This window comes from Pleurodeles waltl, chromosome 10 (genome assembly GCF_031143425.1).
Source record: "Pleurodeles waltl isolate 20211129_DDA chromosome 10, aPleWal1.hap1.20221129, whole genome shotgun sequence".
NCBI lineage: Eukaryota > Metazoa > Chordata > Amphibia > Caudata > Salamandridae > Pleurodeles > Pleurodeles waltl.
Window position 1 is genome coordinate 508,074,905 of NC_090449.1, and position 21,067 is coordinate 508,095,971.

At 46.7% G+C, this 21,067-nt stretch overlaps 1 protein-coding gene across 6 annotated transcripts in view; it reads left to right on the plus strand.

Moving 5' to 3' along the window:
* Nucleotides 1–21,067, plus strand: part of NBEAL2 (neurobeachin like 2) — a 646,515-nt gene that overhangs the window by 411,337 nt on the left and 214,111 nt on the right. For all 6 annotated transcript variants that reach the window (XM_069210922.1, XM_069210925.1, XM_069210923.1 and 3 more), the window contains 3 exons: nucleotides 1,117–1,697; nucleotides 3,845–3,977; nucleotides 8,555–8,674. In XM_069210922.1, the coding sequence (XP_069067023.1) occupies nucleotides 1,117–1,697; nucleotides 3,845–3,977; nucleotides 8,555–8,674 (834 nt within the window). The remainder of the gene's footprint in view (nucleotides 1–1,116; nucleotides 1,698–3,844; nucleotides 3,978–8,554; nucleotides 8,675–21,067) is intronic.

A 21,067-nucleotide genomic window follows, 5' to 3' on the forward strand; every position in this document is an offset into this window, starting at 1 on the left:
CCCCCAGCTGGAATTATTTTTGCTTCAACAGAAGTCAATAGGGACGTTCAATTCTCCTACTTAGAATGTTTCCAAATCTCATCCTCTGAAATGCTGGCATGTATTTACAATGTTGATTGTAACTAAACATTGAGGATTCTTCCAAAAAGCCTCGGAGTCGGATAAGAAAATAGGTAACCCGGAGAGTTTCTACGCGAGACTAAACGCATCATCTGCGAGTGCAACTAGAAACAGAAGAAATGTCAGTTCTTAACTCATGCGCGAGAGCACGTGGCTTCACGGCCATGGACGTGAAAGTTGTCACCGGCCTGACTAGCTCTGGGCTGCTGCACTTACCCGTTCGGGTACTCTTTCGTCACGCAGTCTGTACACATTGTACCTGCTCCTCACTTTGAAGTTCCTGGTCTGATTATTATTAATATTATTCTACGGGGTCGGTTAGTGAAGACGCGCAGCACTTTCAACTATTTCCAATGAGAATTGCCATGTTGCAGAATAATTGTGCATTTGTTGTTATGCAATTTCCTGTTGCTGGATTGTTATGAGGTTCTTGTCCTATTTCAGGATCGTTGTGATATCACTGTTTCATTGCGGGAGATTGGTCATTTCCACTGCAATTGATCTCATACTTCAGGATAGTTGTAATGGCGTGCCATTCTCTTCTATTACACTCTTTTGCTTCTATATTCTCCTCTTGTCTTTTTTCTTTTCCTCCTTTCTTTCCCTTTCCTTTACCATTCTTATTTTGCCATTCATCTTTTTATTTCACATTCGACCTGTGATTAAATTCTTTCTTTTTCGCACTACCTTTACTCCTGTTCTTCCGCTATTTTCCTTTCGTTCTGTCTGTCTTTCACTTATGTTACCTTTTTTTTGTCATTTTCACTAACTTTCCACTTCATTATTTTTATTCTGCTTTTTTCAGATGTTTTTTCTTTTCTATATTTATTCTTTTTCTCATGTTTTTATTTGCAAACCCATCTTTCTTAACTCATTTTTCATTTTTTGTTACTTTTTGCTGTTTTCTTATTTCATGCTTTTTGATGTGCCTCAATTGTCATCTTTTCTTTTTTTGCACTTGTTGTCTAATTATGTGTGCAATATGTTTGTTTTTAGGCTGTGGAGGGCGATCACAGCTCGACTCCTGTGCCACTCATCCGCAATGAACAGCCACTGCTGATCCTGGTACAGTGGATCCCGGATCTGACTTCCCATGATCTCCAGATCTTCATCTCTGATTGGTTAAAAAAATTATGTGACTCATCCTTGCAGAACCGTATGACATGCGTAGAGGCTGGAATGGTCCGCTGTCTACTAGCAGCACTAGGTGCCAACCAGGAGTTGGATGCCAAGTGCGCAGAGAACCTGATAAATCTGCTACAGGCCCTGGGCCAGCTTTCCATCAGACCTGGGGAGCTCCGCCAGATGATCAAGTTGCTGCGTGTGGAAGGCAAGGTTGCTACTCACCCGTATGCTACGCAGGTGGTGCGTGCGCTCTCGGCCATGGCCAGAAAAGAAGGGCCAGAAAGGGCATTGCAGTACTTTGATCTCATGCCGAGTATGTCAGGCATCATGGTTCCTGTAATTCAGCGGTGGCCTGGAAGTGGGTTTGCATTCCACGCCTGGATTTGTTTGAACGAGGAAGTGACAGATGGCCAAGAGCTTCCTGTAGGACTGAAGCGAAAACAGCTCTATAGGTTAGTGGACATCATTAGTGCGCATGCGCTCATGGGAGGATGGGGCTGTTCCAATCTAGAGCAGTGTAGGCCCCCACCAGAAGGGCAGTCGTTAGGTGTACATCACATGAAGCAGATTTGTTTTCTATTTGTATCTGGCTGCTGTCTTACCTGTGTCATTAAAAAAAACCTGGGAAACAAATGTTTTCTAGATTTGCTATTAGGTTCTTGTCCTGTAAACAACATGTCTGATAGTAACCTAAGTCCCAAGCACAATTTGTTATGTTTCTTTACTTTGAAAAACGCATCCTAAAGTTCACTAAACGTGCACCATATAACTCTCTTCTGTTGGTAAAACATTTTTGAAGGACACCCCCATAAATACCTTCTATATTGTGTTTTGTTGTCCTAAAAGACAACTTAGTAGTGGGCAGATGTTAGATGTGATTGGAGCAAGAAGGGGGTGGGATTGATTCATTGCAGAGGTAAGGGGTAAAAAGTTACTTTGCCTAGGGAATCAAAAATCTTTCCAGCAGCCACAAAAATTGGCACACACTTGTTTTTGGGAAAGAGTTAAAAACGCTATTTGCTCTTGAAAGCACTTTCAATGTTAATAAAACCCATTCAGCATTTACTTTCTCTTTTCTTAACCTGTTAAGTGTATTTATTCAGTACTTAATTTGAAAATAAAAAGGTGCCGGTGCTCAAAGAGGAACTTAAACACGCGGTTCCTGCAATTAAATTTGTGAACATGGAATACTGAGGCGGCGTAGTACTGGAGCCATCTCGGGCCTCTTTAATCCATATAAAGCCACTCCCTGCCCCTTCAGCTTACTCTTGCAGCTTTCTAATTTCTCCCTTTGTGCGCTCGTTTTTGTTTTTCACTTCATCCGTCTTTCCCATATGTGTCTTTTGCTCGCAACAAATGCTTGAGGCAGAATAATAAGCCCCGGCTCTCAAAAATAAGTGCCGGTGCTCAGCACCGGAAACAACAAGCACAAATTAAGCACTGTATTTATTTAAATAAAAAGTTGCCTTTTATAAGCCTTAAAACGTCTTTCGTACTTCTACGTAGAGTGAAAACAACTTTAAGCTCAACGTGAGTGTTAGGAAGTGGATAGAAGCAGCAAGATGTGTTTCTTTAAATAACCCCTACTATTTAGAGACTTTTTTTAAGGTAATAACACTTCACTTTGAAACTACTTCTGACTCTGAATCAGTTTAGTCCATTGTCTCCAGGTGGGTTAGTAGGTCCACGTCTACCTGGGAGCAGTATCAGAATCAGAGATACCGGGTCTCGGGGGCCCGGCCCATGGGAGAGGGTGGGTGTTTGGCCCCGTTTAATTAGGATAGTTTCATGTCCTAATATCTCCCGTGCAAAGGGAGTTTTCTTAATTTCCCACCATTATTGTTACTCAGAAATTCATATGCCTTCTGAACTGAGCCCAGTGCCCCACCAGTCATCTCTTATGGGCCGTCGTTCTTCCACCTTAACTTCAATAGGGCATGTCTCCTTCGAGATATTTAGGTGTTCTTTGGAGAACACTTTCCCAACACCCCGTGCAGCTCCCTTGCACCTCCTGGGCTAGCTGGCACCTCGTGTGCCCTCGTAATATAAATGCCCAGCTCCATTGAACGTCTAGTACCCACTCTAATATCGATGGGCTGCTGCAGCCTACGTACTCTACCGTGTTTATGTTGGATTCCCTGGCACGTCATTCATACTGGAAAACCGGGTGCACGTTTTGTGGCTCAACGGAACCTCTAGTTCTCACTGTAATGTGTGTACTGCACAATTACGCCGCGTGCTTTCTGTAATATCTCCGTGTGAGGTTCGCATGCACCCATAATATCCATGCAAACGGCTCTCCTTTGTTCCACATACAGGGTTTCCTGACACTGCATGCATAGCTCGTAATATCCCTTTGCAGGATTCACTGGCAGCTTAGGTACCCATCTGCAACACCCATGAAGATCCGCCGGCACCCTCTGATATTTCAATGCGGGGTTCCTTGACTTCTCCTGGGCCTGGCAAGCTGCCCGAATGCAAAACACATCAATGCCTTTTGGAACCCTTGTGGCGTTCCTCCCCGCCCCACTTGATCACGGTGGTTTAGCTGCACATTATTAATAATACTGCTTAATAACAGCCACTTGTATTTCATCAGTTTCTTCACAGCAAGCGGAACAGGCTTTGAAGCATTCTTCACTCCAGATGGGATGCTGGTCGTGGCAGTATGCACAAAAAAAGAATACATGACCGTGGCCCTGCCAGAGTGCCACTTCAACGACTCAGCGTGGGTGAGTAGGGCCTTTTTTCTAGTTCCTGGGACCGTCATTGAATGCTGGACAATATCTTTGGAGGTTATTGTTATTTATTAGTAGGGTCCAGGGTGGTGCTCTGCAAATGTTTGGCCAATTCCTACTTTTTGTACTTGACTTTTTAATGGTGCTTACTTCATAAGGTTGAATCGGTTTTGCTCTAGATAAAGAAATATAAATTAAGGTTAGGCTGTAAAAGACAATGTCTAATCAACGTTATTTCCTTTAAAAAGTAGCATTACTTCGTGTGCAATATCAAAAAGAAGAGGAATACACACCAGAACACCATGTCCCATCAAAAAGTGAAAAAATGAATAGCCGTAATGTCAGATGTTAATTCACTATATCTCAGTATTAGCTTGTGGACTGACGAGTGCGAAGAGTCTGCAATCTCGAGCACCTTTGGATCTTCAGACTCTGGTTATGCTCCCAGGAGTGAAGCATGAGCTTATAACTCAAAGGGACTGAAGGGAAAGTGTAAGAATGTGGTCTATATCTGTATGACCTTTCCCTGATACCAGGTAGAGACCAGCCTAGTGTCAAGATATCCAAAGCTGTTCTGCCAAGCATGCAGAGCCTCCCACGAAAATAGATTGAAGTAAATGTAAACTAGGGGATGCTTCTGGTTACGAACAAGGTGCTGTTGGGAGATTAGAAGAATAAGTGTTTGATACCTCTGGTACCCGGGTGGGCACCTAACGTGATTCATGCAAGAGAGTTGTCACACGGATTTAGAGTTCCAATCTGGGGTACCAAGGAGGGCTGAGCAATAGGCCAGCACCCTGTGGTTGGCACTTCAGGGTACAGAGAAAGTCCAGAAGCTAGTATGTATACTAGTTTCTACTGTTCGTCATCAATAAATTAGTGTTGCTGGTACTCAGCTGTCCGGATGCACCTACGAGCACAGGGTTTCCCCACTGGCAATAGGGGGACAACTGTTTAGGGTCAGGGTGGCAACAAACATTTAAATAGACATAACTTGTTAAACATACATCATGGGATAATGTTTAATTGGTCTGCGTGTCAAAGACCTGCATAAATAAGATGGGTCAGAAAATGAGTGGTACTGATATCCTGTGAAGCCTAGGAGGGATTCACTCAGCACCTCATAGAGGAAATTTCAGAGCTGAATGGGAGCATTGGATCTGGCACCCAGGGTCTTGGGCTGAGGGCTCGCCAAAAGTCCTTTAGTGCTGTCTGCTGATGATCTCTATGATAACATACGTCTGCAAACTCCCATCATAGTCTCCTCTGCAACTTATCTATGATCATTTTTGTCTTTGTCCTGGATGCTAGAAGGTGATTGGCAGTACTTCTTGTTGGCCTCAAAGCCAAGTCAGCAAAACTGTAGATCTTCGTGGCTCAGTGGCTGGCTGTTCATGGAGCTTCCCTTGCTAAGGTCCCAGCTGGTATTGTGTTTTTGTCAGAGATCCATAGCGGCTCCAGCTACAGTAGACCAGCTCCCTTTTCCTTCAGAGAATAGCAGCTCTAGGTAGTTCCTCTTTGTATGGCCCCAGCATATTTCATTTTAATTTTCATACCAGATGGACAAAAATAATTTCACATTACATGTAAAACTTAGCTTGGCTGCCGAGAGCTCTATGGATAAAATAAGCAACATAAATGAGGAGGAACAAATTGGAAGGGGACCTGTAAAAAGAGAAAATAGAAAACCAAATGCCTGTGCTTTCAACTTTACCACACTGTGATCCTAAAGAAATCAATTTATAGGCCTGGGCTTCCATTTCCCTTTTCTGCGCATATATTGTGAGGCCATTTAAAAAGGCTAATGCCCTGAATAGACTGCAATATAAACCAACACTGACAAACCCAAAAGGTCTCATCTTTTCAATCTAATGACTGCGGCAATGCTTTTTGCTGATGCTGTGGAACATTGGCAAAAATAAATGCCTTTTGCCGATGCCGTGCAGCGCCGGCAAAAAAACAAAAAATGAAAAAAGATTATTATGACGTATGGCTTGCATCCACGAGTACATGTCATGAGATGATGGTAGCCAAATGTGATGATGTATGCGCTTGCATGAGTCACCACTCATGCGTGTGCAGAGATCATGACACAACAGCCATTTTGACATGGTACCCCTGGGGGTGAGCATTGTGTATTGGTCAGGGGAACAGCACTGTGCCAAGACAAATTCTACATGAATAAATGCCAACATTTTAAGAAAGGAAAGTGAGAGATAAAAAAAAATAATGGAGGGTATGTATCGCATCTCTTGACTAGTATTGAAGGAGAGCCAAAATAAAGCCATTTGTGGCTCAAAAATTGAATCCCCTTGCTGAATCAGGTCTGTTGGTATGTATGTAGATGTCCATTTACATGTCATAATCTCATTGTCCCTCCAGCTACATCACTGCCTTCCCATCACCAGGAGTCTGAGGCGTTGATGGGGTGGAAATACCTTATAAAAAAACAAAGATGAGGTGTGGGAAGCAATGGATAAGCTGGGGGTGGGGATCGGAGGATAGAGCAATACAGAGCGCTCGAGTTGGGGGTTTGGATATTTGAGGTGGAAATCACACACAAGGGAAAGCAAGATTTCATATGCACTCTTACGGAGTGCTAATATGAGCAGTGGAAGGAAACAAGTCAGCCAACCGAAAGGCTTGTAAAGAAGCTATGCTCCACGGAAAGGACAAACACAAGTAGGAAGCATCAAATAAGAAAGCAACAATTGATAAGAAAGACCACCAGTGGTAAGCAATGGACTGGTCCAAAGCCAGTGTAAGTTTTGTTCCACAATAGGTCTTTCGATGACAACTTAGGTCTTGTCACCTAAACGCTGGACATTGAGCTTTATATGCTGAGAGGCAAGCGGGGTGGGCACACCTGTGTTTCCGTATCAACCTGGAGTTTCTTTTGGTTGTTTCCCCCATAAGGCAATGTTAAAACCACCTTACATATCTGTGCAGTGAGCAGGTCCACTGTCACCATGCCAAGTATCTTCAGAGGTAAAAGTAAAATCGCCATGCTGGAAAATATACATCCCCCAACTTCCATCCATCAGATTACATGTCTCTCTCTTTTACTCAGGAATGAAAGCACGAGGTAAAAGGCCCACTTTAGCCTTTGTGATTCCTAGTGAAAGCGTAGTGTACCGCCATGCATTTGTCTAGCGTGTCTTTAAGCACGAGTCTATCAAACAAAAACAGATTTCTCTCAAAGATGTTCCCGGAGCTCAGCATGTGCTGCATTTGGGTTCGCCAGTTAGTCGGTATGCGGGTACGGATTTCCAATAATGAATAATACTAAGCATCCTCTGGGTTATATCAAGTTAAACAATGTTGTAAAATAGTATCCCTTCCCAGTATGTGACGATTTATCAAATCTGCTACGCTCAGGATCACCTATTTTTGGTGCTCCGCTCCTTTTTTTATAATTATTTTAAAGGTGGGGGTCTCGTTTTGGGGTGCTTCTGTGTCATTTGCTTGTCCTCTTACTTTACCTTCTGTTTTGTATCTGAAAGTAAGGCGTGCTATACTTTTCGTCCTTTTTTCCCCTCATCTTCTCCAGCAAGGAGAATAAAGTGGTCACCATGTGTTAAGTCGAGGCATGCAGGAAAATTAAGGTGGCTTTAAATAAGAAAGAATACATTGCCAAAAGAGCACGATTCATAATGTTTTGTACCTGTAAATGGAGCAGTATTTCTAAAACTGTGAGTTTGAGTGGGGCAGTAGTTCGGGGACCCCTACGGGGTCCCTGAAGTCTCCTCAGGGCGTCAGTAATGACTTAGAAAATTAAATAATAACAGAATAATAAAGTGCACACAACTAGAGTGGCAAAATGTACAAATGAAATTTTTAAAACATACTGTAAATGACAAGGAATTGGAAAATTGGAGGCTAAAAATGTGATTAGTATCTTCAGATTGATTCATGGGCAGATTCATCAAATACAATATAGAATGGTTGGTGTGCGGCTGCAGTTGAATTTAAAAAAGCTCCAAACTTCCTATTAATTATTATTTTTTTTTTTTAATTTGTTTGTTTGCAAATTAAGTAAACTTAGTTATCGTTTGTGCATGTGTTTGATGGAATGCTTGTTTCCGTATTATTGTGTACTGTTTTTCCGTTCAAATCATTGACAATGTTTACGTCGTGGTCAGTGGGGAGGATTTCCTGAGTCCAAAAATGATTCAGTGGGGGTTCCTGGGTTCCAGGAATGGTAAAGTGGGGATCCACAGAAGTCCAAAGGTTAAGAACCACTGGAGTAGTGGACTCCAGGCGCTACAGCGGACGATGACATGTAGACTGTGTGGGCCAGGTGGTCATTTCCGAATTAGGAACACACAGAATATGAAGATATGAAATGTTTATATGACTTGCGGTAAGTGCTATGCAGAGTGCAACCACTCACACAGCGGCTTATCATGTAATGTCACATGGTTTTATTTATTGTATTTTTCGCATTTTTATACAACACAAACTTGGCCCAAAGGTATCAGAGGGTCTTATATGAGCACCAGATTACCTTATATAAGGTCATATTTTTTTTTTGGTTGATGATTTGATCTTCTGTGTGCTTTGTTTTTTAGCACTGCGTAGATATCGTTCATGTGGCTGGCCGGCGGCCCTTTGGACAAAATCTGGTGAATGTGTACACGGAAGGGCAACTGCGCAAGACAGCACAGCTGCGATTTCCCTCCCTCAACGAGGTAGGTGATGGTGTGGCTCAGAGGTGCTTTCATATTGCTTGTGTTGTGTTGGGTATGTCTGTCCTTGCACATGCTTGTGAGCTGGCCTTAAAGGAGGCCCCTGAAGATTACCAGACAGAATGCAGCTTCCAGGCTAGGACTGTCAGATTTTTCCACGGGGAATTTTCCTGGTGGGCTTGAGCATTTGGAGGTCATTTTTTTAGGTCAGCGCATGCACTCTTGCTTGTGAGAAGTATTGTATTCAACAAGGGGCTTTCAGCCGGCCTATGGCCCATAATTTGCTAGCTTCATTGCCATTTTTATTTGCTGCCTTCTAATTGGCCAACACATACTGACCTAACTTCCTCTTTTTTTCGTTAGAGCAAGGGCCAAGCACTGAATGCTTCAGCTTGTTTGCTGTTGTTCTTCTGACTGCGCTGCAATTTAGGAAATACTTTTATTTTTTCTTCTTCCCTGTTGTCTTTATTGGACCGCTTGGCATTTATAGTGATGTTTTACTATACCACATGCACTTTCAAATGGATGTTTACAGTGACAGATGTTATGTGCTTTTTTTTGTGCCAACAGATGTTATCTGCTTCCAAATGTATTTTCACAAAGACATGGACATGGGCATAATTGCTTTCTTTATGTGGTAGGATTTTTTTGCCAAATGTCATATGTAAGGAAATGCCTCCTTGGCATGGTTACCCCCCTGACCTTTTGCCTTTTGTTGATGCCAGATTGAAAGTGTGCTGGGACCCTGCTAACCAGGTCCCAGCACCAGTGTTCTTTCCCTAAACTGTACATTTGTTCCCACAATTGGCACAGCCCTGGCACCCAGATAAGTCCCTTGTAAATGGTACCCCTGGTACCAAGGGCCCTGATACCAGGTAAGGTCTCTAAGGGCTGCAGCATGTCTTATGCCACCCTGGGGACCCCTCATTCAGCACATGCACACTGCCTTACAGCTTGTGTGTGCTGGTGGGGAGAAAATGACTAAGTCGACAAGGCACTGGAGCTGGAGCCTTACCAGGTGGAGCTCTTGGGCCCAGGGGAACCCTCAAGGGAACAGCTGTGTTAGGGGCAAGACATTTGTCCCTCCCTTGAAGGCCTAAGACAGCAAGCAGCTGAGCAAGAAAAAGGTAATGTCAGTGGAACCCACAGGGTCTATTGGGAAGCTGGACCCCTTTACACTGAGGCAAGAGATCCCAAACCTGGTGCCACTAGGAGAGTGGTAGTGCCCCAGGAGTTTAGGGAGTTCATTCTGACCTTAGCCCATGATATTCCCCTTGCTGGGCATTTGGGACAAACCAAGACATGAAAGAGATTAGTCAACCATTTCTACTGGCCCAATATGTCCCAGAAGGTAAATTAGTTCTGCATCTCCTGTGTCACATGTCAAGCCAGTGGTAAGACAGGTGGCCATCCAAAGGCGCCCCTCATTCCACTTCCAGTGATGGGGGTCCCCTTTGAGAGATTGGGAGTGGACATAGTGGATCCACTGGAACCTCCCACAGCATCAGGGAACCAGTATATCCTACTAGGAGTGGATCATGCTACTAGGTACCCTGAAGCAGTTCCCCTTTGGTCCGCTACTGCTCCTGCAGTAGCCAAAGCACTCATTGGTATTTTTACCAGAGTGGGATTTCCTAAGGAGGTGGTTTCTGACAGAGGTACCAACTTCATGTCAGCTTACCTGAAACACATGTGGAATGAGTGTGGGACGACTTATAAATTCACCACACCATACATCCACAAACCAATGGTCTTGTTGAGAGATTTAACAAGACATTGAAAGGCATGATCATGGGGCTCCCTGAAAAACTCAAAAGGGTGATCCATGTGAACCGCCTCAAACCCTTTCATGATAGGGCAGATGTAAATTATGAGGACCAGGAAGTTGAGAGTGAACCTCTCCCTGATCTCCTCTCCACTGACCCTAAAGATGGCTCATTAGATGGAGTGATCTATTCTGACACCCTCTCTGGCCAATAGCAGGCTGCCTGCAGGCAAGTCCTCCAGAGGTTTTTTTTCTTGAACCCCTGGTCGGACACACCTGTGTACCAATGATGTGGACACAGGAGACAATATGCCTGTCAAGAATAAACTATTCAGACAGTCTGACCAAGTTAAGGAAATCATCAAAGTGGAAGTCCACAAGATGCTGGAGTTGGGAGTGATTGAGCATTCTGACAGTCCCTGGGCTAGCACAGTAGTCTTGGTCCCCAAACCTCACATAGAAGATGGCAAGAGAGAGATGAGGTTTTATGTGGACTACAGAGGGCTCAACTCTGTCACCAAGACAAATGCCCACCCCATCCGAAGGGCAGATGAACTAATAGACAAATTAGGTGCTGCCAAATACTTAAGTACCTTTGACTTAACAGCATGGTACTGGCAAATAAAAATGGTACCTGGAGCAAAAGAGAAAACAGCATTCTTTACACCTGATGGGCACTGCCAGTTTACTGTGATGCTCTTTGGGTTAAAGAATGCCCCTGCCACCTTCCAAAGGTTGGTGAATCAAGTCCTTGCTGGCTTGGAGTCCTTTAGTGCAGTTTATCTTGATGATATTGCTGTCTTTAGCTCCAAATGGCAGGATCACCTGGTCCACCTGAAGAAGGTTTTGCAGGCCCTGCAAGCAGCAGGCCTCTCTATCAAGGCATCTAAATGTCAGATAGGGCATGGTACTGTGGTTTACTTGGGTCACCTGATAGGTGGAGGCCAAGTTCAGCCACTCCAATCCAAGATCTAGACTATTCTGGACTGGGTAGCTCCAAAAACCCAGACTCAAGTCAGGCCATTCTTTGGCTTGACTGGGTACTATAGGAGGTTTTTGAAGGGATATGGATCAATAGTGACACCCCTCACAGAACTGACCTCCAAGAAAATGCCCAAGAAAGTTAACTGGACCGTGGACTCATCAGGCCTTTGACACCCTGAAGCAAGCTATGTGAACAGCACCAGTTTTGAAAGCTCCAGATTATTCTAAGCAGTTCATTGTGCAGACAGATGCCTCTGAGCATGGGATAGGAGCATTCCTGTCCCAAACAAATGATGATGGCCTTGACCAGCCTGTTGCTTTTATTAGCAGGAGGTTACTCCCCAGGGAGCAGCATTGAGAGAGAGGCCTTTGCTGTGGTTTGGTCCCTTAAGAAGTTGAGACCATAGCTTTTTGGTACTCACTTCATAGTTCAAACTGACCACAGACCTCTCACATGGCTGATGCAAATGAAAGGAGAAAACCCTAAACTGTTGAGGTGGTTCATATCCCTACAGAGAATGGACTTCGTAGTGGAACAGAGACCTGGGACTGTCCATGCCAATGCTGATGGCCTTTCCGGGTTCTTCCACTTAGAAAATGAAGACTCTCTTGGGAAAGGTTAGTCTCATCCTCTTTCATTTGGGCGGGGGGGTTGTTTAAGGAAATGCCTCCTTGGCATAGTTACGCTCTGTGAGAAGGTAGCCTCTTTCTAGCCTTGTTACCCCCACTTTTGGCCTGTTTGTGAGTGTATGTCAGGGTGTTTGTTACTGTTTTCACTGTCTCACTGGGATCCTGATAGCCAGGCCTCAGTGCTCATAGTGAAAACACTATGTTTTCAGTATGTTTGTTATGTGTCACTGGGATCCTGCTGGTCAGGACCCCAGTGCTCATAGGTTTGTGGCCTATATGTATGTGTCACTGGGACCCTGTCACACAGGGCCCCAGTGCTCATAGGTGTGCATGTATATGTTCCCTGTGTGGTGCCTAACTGTCTCACTGAGGCTCTGCTAACCAGAACCTCAGTGGTTATGCTCTCTCATTTCTTTCCAAATTGTCACTGACAGGCTAGTGACCATTTTTACCAATTTACATTGGCTTACTGGAACACCCTTATAATTCCCTAGTATATGGTACTGAGGTACCCAGGGTATTGGGGTTCCAGGAGATCCCTATGGGCTGCAGCATTTCTTTTGCCACCCATAGGGAGCTCTGACAATTCTTACACAGGCCTGCCACTGCAGCCTGAGTGAAATAACGTCCACGTTATTTCACAGCCATTTTACACTGCACTTAAGTAACTTATAAGTCACCTATATGTCTAACCTTTACCTGGTAAAGGTTAGGTGCAAAGTTACTTAGTGTGAGGGCACCCTGGCACTAGCCAAGGTGACCCCACATTGTTCAGAGCCAATTCCCTGAACTTTGTGAGTGCGGGGACACCATTACACACGTGCACTACATATAGGTCACTACCTATATGTAGCTTCACAATGGTAACTCCGAATATGGCCATGTAACATGTCTATGATCATGGAATTGCCCCCTCTATGCCATCCTGGCATGGTTGGCACAATCCCATGATCCCAGTGGTCTGTAGCAAAGACCCTGGTACTGCCAAACTGCCCTTCCTGGGGTTTCACTGCAGCTGCTGCTGCTGCCAACCCCTCAGACAGGCAGCTGCCCTCCTGGGGTCCAGCCAGGCCTGGCCCAGGATGGCAGAACAAAGAACTTCCTCTGAGAGAGGGTGTGACACCCTCTCCCTTTGGAAAATGGTGTGAAGGCAGGGGAGGAGTAGCCTCCCCCAGCCTCTGGAAATGCTTTCTTGGGCACAGATGTGCCCAATTCTGCATAAGCCAGTCTACACCGGTTCAGGGACCCCTTAGCCCCTGCTCTGGCGCGAAACTGGACAAAGGAAAGGGGAGTGACCACTCCCTTGACCTGCACCTCCCCTGGGAGGTGTCCAGAGCTCCTCCAGTGTGCTCCAGACCTCTGCCATCTTGGAAACAGAGGTGCTGCTGGCACACTGGACTGCTCTGAGTGGCCAGTGCCACCAGGTGACGTCAGAGACTCCTGCTGATAGGCTCCTTCAGGTGTTAGTAGCCTATCCTCTCTCCTAGGTAGCCAAACCCTCTTTTCTGGCTATTTAGGGTCTCTGTCTCTGGGGAAACTTTAGATAACGAATGCATGAGCTCAGCCGAGTTCCTCTGCATCTCTCTCTTCACCTTCTGATAAGGAATCGACCGCTGACCGCGCTGGAAGCCTGCAAACCTGCAACATAGTAGCAAAGACGACTACTGCAACTCTGTAATGCTGATCCTGCCGCCTTCTCGACTGTTTTCCTGCTTGTGCATGCTGTGGGGGTAGTCTGCCTCCTCTCTGCACCAGAAGCTCCGAAGAAATCTCCCGTGGGTCGACGGAATCTTCCCCCTGCAACCGCAGGCACCAAAAAGCTGCATTACCGGTCCCTTGGGTCTCCTCTCAGCACGACGAGCGAGGTCCCTCGAATCCAGCGACTCTGTCCAAGTGACCCCCACAGTCCAGTGACTCTTCAGTCCAAGTTTGGTGGAGGTAAGTCCTTGCCTCACCTCGCTGGGCTGCATTGCTGAGAACCGCGACTTTGCAGCTACTCCGGCCCCTGTGCACTTCCGGCGGAAATCCTTTGTGCACAGCCAAGCCTGGGTCCACGGCACTCTAACCTGCATTGCACGACTTTCTAAGTTGGTCTCCGGCGACGTGGGACTCCTTTGTGCAACTTCGGCGAGCACCGTTTCACGCATCCTCGTAGTGCCTGTTTCTGGCACTTCTCCGGGTGCTACCTGCTTCAGTGAGGGCTCTTTGTCTTGCTCGACGTCCCCTCTCTCTTCAGGTCCAATTTGCGACCTCCTGGTCCCTCCTGGGCCCCCGCAGCGTCCAAAAACGCCAAACGCACGATTTGCGACTAGCAAGGCTTGTTGGCGTCCTTCCGGCGGGAAAACACTTCTGCACGACTCTCCAAGGCGAGAGGGATCCGTCCACCAAAGGGGAAGTCTCTAGCCCTTTTCGTTCCTGCAGAAACCTCAGCTTCTTCTGTCCAGTCGAAGCTTCTTTGCACCCGCAGCTGGCATTTCCTGGGCATCTGCCCATCTCCGACTTGCTTGTGACTTTTGGACTTGGTCCCCTTGTTCCACAGGTACCCTAGATTGGAAATCCACAGTTGTTGCATTGCTGGTTTGTGTCTTTTCTGCATTATTCCTCTAACACGACTTCTTTGTCCTTAGGGGAACTTTAGTGCACTTTGCACTCACTTTTCAGGGTCTTGGGGAGGGTTATTTTGCTAACTCTCACTATTTTCTAATAGTCCCAGTTTGGGGTCCATTCGTGGTTCGCATTCCACTTTTGGAGTATATGGTTTGTGTTGCCCCTATCCCTATGTTTCCCCATTGCATCCTATTGTAACTATACATTGTTTGCACTGTTTTCTAAGACTATACTGCATATTTTTGCTATTGTGTATATATATCTTGTGTATATTTCCTATCCTCTCACTGAGGGTACACTCTAAGATACTTTGGCATATTGTCATAAAAATTAAGTACCTTTATTTTTAGTATAACTGTGTATTGTGTTTTCTTATGATATTGTGCATATGACACTAAGTGGTACTGTGGTAGCTTCACACGTCTCCTAGTTCAGCCTAAGCTGCTCTGCTAAGCTACCATTATCTATCAGCCTAAGCTGCTAGACACCCTATACACTAATAAGGGATAACTGGGCCTGGTGCAAGGTGCAAGTACCCCTTGGTACCCACTACAAGCCAGTCCAGCCTCCTACACGCTCCAGCACCAGTGTTCTTTCCCTAAACTGTACATTTGTTCCCACAATTGGCACAGCCCTGGCACCCAGATAAGTCCCTTGTAAATGGTACCCCTGGTACCAAGAGCCCTGATGCCAGGGAAGGTCTCTAAGGGCTGCAGCATGTCTTATGCCACCCTGGGGACCCCTCACTCAGCACGTGTACACTGCCTCACAGCTTGTGTGTGCTGGTGGGGAGAAAATGACTAAGTCGATATGGCACTCCCCTCAGAGTGCCATGCCCACCTCACACTGCCTGTGGCATAGGTAACTCACCTCTCTAGCAGGCCTTACAGCCGTAAGGCAGGGTGCACTATACCACAGGTGAGGGCATATGTGCATGAGCACTATGCACCTACAGTGTCTAAGCAAAACGATAGACATTGTAAGTGCAGGGTAGCCATAAGAGTATATGGTCTGGGAGTTTGTCAAATACGAACTCCGCAGTTCCATAATGGCTACACTGAAATCTGGGAAGTTTGGTATCAAACCTCTCAGCACAAAAAATGCACACTGATGCCAGTGTGGGATTTATTGCAAAATGCACCCAGAGGGCATCCTAGAGATTCCCCCTGAATACCAGTCCAACTCCTAGTGCTAGGCTGACCAGTTTCTGTCAGCCTGCCACAACCAGACGAGTTTCTGGCCACATGGGGAGAGTGCCTTTGTCACTCTGTGGCCAGGAACAATGCCTGTACTGGGTGGAGGTGCTTCTCACCCCCCCCCCCGCCCCCTGCAGGAACTGTAACACCTGGCGGTGAGCCTCTAAGGCTCATGCCTTTTGTTACAGCACTCCAGGGCATCCCAGCTAGTGGAGATGCACGCCCCTCCGGCCACTGCCCCCACTTTTGGCGGCAAGGCTGGAGGAGATAATGAGAAAAACAAGGAGGAGTCACCCACCAGTCAAGACTGCCCCCAAGGTGCCCTGAGCTGAGGTGACCCCTGCCTTTAGAAATCCTACATTTTGAGATTGGAGGATTCGCCCAATAGGGTTAGGGATGTGTCCGCCTCCCCTCAGGAAGGAGGCACCAAGGGTGTAGCCACCCTCCCGGACAAGTTGCCATTGGCTACTGCCCTCCTGACCTAAACACACCCCTAAATCTAGTAATTAGGGGCGACCCAGAACCCATGAAATGAGATTCCTGCAATCTACACAAAGAAGGACAGCTGACCTGAAAGCCCAGCAGAGACAACGGAGACGACAACTGATTTGTCCTCAGCCCTACCGGCCTGTCTCCAGACTCAAAGAACCTGCAAAGCGACGCATCCGACAGGGACCAGTGAACTCTGAAGCCTTAGAGGACTGCCCTGGACCCGAAGGACTAAGAAACTCCAGAGAACAGCGGCACTGTTCAAAAACAGCAACAACTTTGCAACTTTTTAGCAACTTCCAAAGAACTCACTCTTCCTGCCGGAAGCGTGAGACTTCACACTCTGCACCTGATGCACCCGGCATGAGCTTTACAGATCCAACACTGCAGAGAGGATTCCCAGGCGACTGCAACCTCGTGAGTAACCTGAGACGACACCCCCCGTCATCCCCACAGCGATGCATGCAGCGAGGATCCAGAGCCCCCCCCCTGACCGCGTCTGCCTGGAACAAAGAACCTGACTCCTGGACCAAGCACTGCACCCGCAGGTCCCAGGACCAAAAGGAACCGACCTCCAGTGCAGGAGTGACCATCAGACGACCCTCTGCCTATCCCAGTCGGTGGCTGGCCCGAGAAGCCCCCCTGTGCCATTCCTGCACCGCTAGAGTGACCCCTGGGTCCCTCCATTGGCTTCTATTAAAAACCCGACGCCTGCTAAGCACACTGCACCCAGCCGCCCCTGTGCCGCTGAGGGTGTGTTTTGTGTGCCTACTTGTGTCACCCCCAGTGCTCTACAAAACACCCCTGGTCTGCCCTCCGAAGACACAGGTACCTACCTGTTGGCAGATTGGAACCGGAGCACCCCTGTTCTCCTTAGGCGCCTATGTGTTTTAGGCCCTCCTTTGACCTCTGCACCTGACTGGCCCTGTGTTGCTGGTGCGGTGACTTTGAGGTTGCCTTAAACCCCCAAAGGTGGGCTGCCTATGCCCAGGAAACTGAACGTGTGAGTGTCTTACTTACCTGAGAAACTAACCAATACTTACCTCCCCCAGGAACTGTTGATTTGTTACAGTGTCCACTTTTAAAATAGCTTATTGCCATTTTAACCTATACTGTGTATGTTATTGCTCTAATTCAAAGTTCCTTACTTACCGATGTGGAGTACCTTGCATTTTATGTATTTACTTCAAATCTTGAATCTTGTGGTTCTAAAATAAATTAAGAAAATATATTTTTCTATATAAAAGCTATTGACCTGGAGTTATGTCTGTGAGTGTGTGCTCCTCATTTATTGCCTGTGTGTGTACAGCAAATGCTTAATACTACCATCTGATAAGCCTACTGCTTGACCACACTACCACAAAATAGAGCATTAGAATTATCTAATTTTGCCACTATCAACCTCTAAGGGGAACCCTTGGACTCTATGCACACTATCTCTCACTTTGAGATAGTATATTTAGAGCCAACTTCCTACATCAAATTTGTTTTCTTTTTCACACATGGGGGGGATTAACTGATTTGCTCAGAATCACAGGGGTATTATGCTGAGACCTTACAAGCATTGGTGAAACTAGTATGTCTCACCTTTGAAACTTTTAACTCTGCCATTGGTTTTTGTTCATGCTGTACAGCATGGGCCTTTGCCGATTTTGGCAATGATTTCTAACAATGCTGTATAGCAGCGTGGCTAAAAAGAATAAAAAAGGACTGTGATACATCCAGAACTAATGCACTATGGGGAAAAAAATGAGTTACCCCTGGCTGCATCATACCACATTTTAAATAATTGTTTGCCTCACAGTAAAGCATCCATGCTGCAGTACAGCATGGCTACAAAATATTGTCAAAGCCAATAGTTCTCGTATGTGAGACCTATTGGTTTTGCCAATGCTTGTTGGACCAGTGGCCTCTGCTGATGCTTCGTACACTTTCTCTAGCTTCCTGAGGAGGTTAAAGCAGGTATGGGGGGCGGCTTCATGAAAGAGAAAGAGAGAGAGAGAGAGAGAGAGAGAGAGAGAGAGAGAGAGATAAGAGATAAGAGAGCGAAGAGGAAGGACCAGGGCTGATGTGAACATATTTGCCAGGGCTGCTTTCGGTTTCCAGCCCGGCCCTGGCGCATCTGTAAGTCTGGCAAGGCTGTGACTTCCATCAGTGACGCTTTGTAAAGTTATACATATTCCAAGAGAAATATAATGGCATTGTTCATCTTCTCTTGAAATGTATTATAAACTGCATCAGAGGGCGCCAAGCTCGAGGCCAAGATATTGGAGCTGGTGGGACGAACTAGACACTTGGAGGCACGATGGTGCAGCGTCAATTGGCCCTGGGGCAGTCAGAACTATGCCAAATATCCCTTGAGGAGGCCAAACAGTGTTGGCAGGCATCGACCAGGAGAGTGTATGAGATGGGTGATAAGTCAGGTAAGCTGCTTTGTTGGCTGGCAATGCGCGGGGCAGCAGCTAGAGTTGTGCTGGCCATACACGATAGAGAGGGGAACAAACAAGTGGAGTTGGTAGCAATAGCTCAGGCCTTTGCGACTTACTACCAAGACCTGTATGCTAAAGACCCCCTCCTGCATCTGGTGGAGGAGGGCTCTATAGTGTGAGACGTTTCCGGTACCAACTATCCCACCTACTCTTGCCCAGCACTTAGACAAACCATTGACGGTGGAGGAGGTGGATGCTGACATATCTGAGCTTAATGGGGGGCAAACGTGGTGCCGGATGGGTTCCCAATAGAGTACTACAAAAGATTCCGTTCACTGTTGGCACCTCATCTCCTGAATTTTTATGCTGAGGTGCTGTCGAGAGCAGCCGTTCCCCCTGAACTTGACTGGGCCGCAATCATGGTCCTGCCCAAGGAGGGACAGCCCCGGACCAATGTGCATCATATCGGCCAATCTCCTTCATCAAGGCTGACATAAAGATATGTGCCAAAATGTTGGCATTACGTCTTATTCGTACGCTGGCCCATCTCATTCATCCAGATCAATGCTGCTTTATGCCAGGCAGGGGTATGTGGCACTGCATCAGCAGAGTTCAGCTGGCCCTATCCTGTGGCTCACAATCCAGTGGTCCTCTGGCTCTTCTTATAGATTTTTGCAAGGCATTTGACACGATCTCACTGGAATACATGGAGATAAACCTAATACGTATAGGGCTCGGGCTGTTGCTACGCCGAATGATCTGTCTCCTGTATCAGCACCCCACGGCCCAGGTTCGGGTGAATGGAGTGTTCTCCCGGACATTTCCAATTCAGCGGGGAACGCGTCAGGGATGTCCCTTATCCCCTCTGCTCTTTGCACTAGTGATTGAGCCCCTGGCATGCCTGCTGCAGAGCGATCCTCTGATGTGGGGCTGGAGATGGGGGACAGAGTGGAGGACAGAGTGGCACTGTACGTGGACGATGTCTTGGTATTTCTGGGAGATCTACCTTCGTCGGGCCCCAGATGTGTGGAACTATTGATGAGGTTTGGGGAGGTGTCTGGGCTTCCAGTCAATGCCAAAAAATCAACACAGGTGGAAGTAAGGGGGGATGCTGAGGGTCGACAGTGGTGCTCCCAATTCTCAGTGCAGAGGAATGTGTTTAAATATTTAGGGATCCACATCTTCCTTCTACCTGAATTAGTGTGGGCACTAAACTTTAGGGGCTTGTTATCACATCTAGAGAGGGACCTGCAGCGCTGGAAAGTCCTCCTCTTAAATCCTATTGGGCATACTGCCCGCCTCAAAGTGATGTGGCTCCCCCACTTCCTATATGTCCTCACAAACAATCCCTACCATTTACCGAGGGTGTGGTTCCGAGCTCTCACATCAAAATTTACTAATTTCAGATGGAATGGAGGGCGGCACAAAGTGGCTTTTAACACTGCGCGGAAGTCTCCTGACAACGGGGGATGGGAGTCCCAGATCAATACATCTATTGCTTAGCGGCCCAGGTGGTTCCTATAAATGACATGTTTGCAGGGGTTGGGATGACCCGGTGTACCAGCTTGAGATCCACCAGGTGTGCTTTGGTGGCCTATTGGGTATGCTTTATGGAGGCAGGATTCTGTCCAGACAGCGTTCTGCACCCGGGTGGCTGTGGGTTGCTGGAGGGGGGCCCAAAAACTCATAAAATGGGACCGGTGCTTTAATCAAATGACCCTACTGTGGCATGGAGAATGGCTGCACCAACTCAATACACTAAAGGGGTTTCAGCATTGGGATTCAATAGGGATCACCTACTTGGCAGACGTGTATATAGGGAGTAGCTTTATGTCATTCCAGGAACTGCGAGAACAGTATGGGCTATACAAGGCACAATTTTTTTGATTCCTGCAGCTGCGCCACGGGTGCCCACGTTCCTGCGAAAACCCAACTCCCCGACTATAACCCGCTTGAGGCGAAATTGTTAACTGGGAACCTGGGGAGAAAAGCAGTCTCCCAAGTGTATAAGTCACTACTTACGAATGCCCCGGATGGGCTTGACCACCGGCGATAAGAAGTAGGCACACTGGGTAAGGGAGGTGGATGACGACAACTTGCAGGGAGGCATTACTGGCCCCCTGGTTAATAGCCATTTCAGTTAGGCTGCGAATGGTACAATTCAACTACCTTCACTCATCTTACTTGACCCCAGTGAGAATGTCAAGAATGTCCGGCAGAACCCTGTCCACCTGTGCTAGGTGTGATCTCCCTGACGGAGACTTCCTCCATGTGACCTGGAGTTTTCCTCAAATAT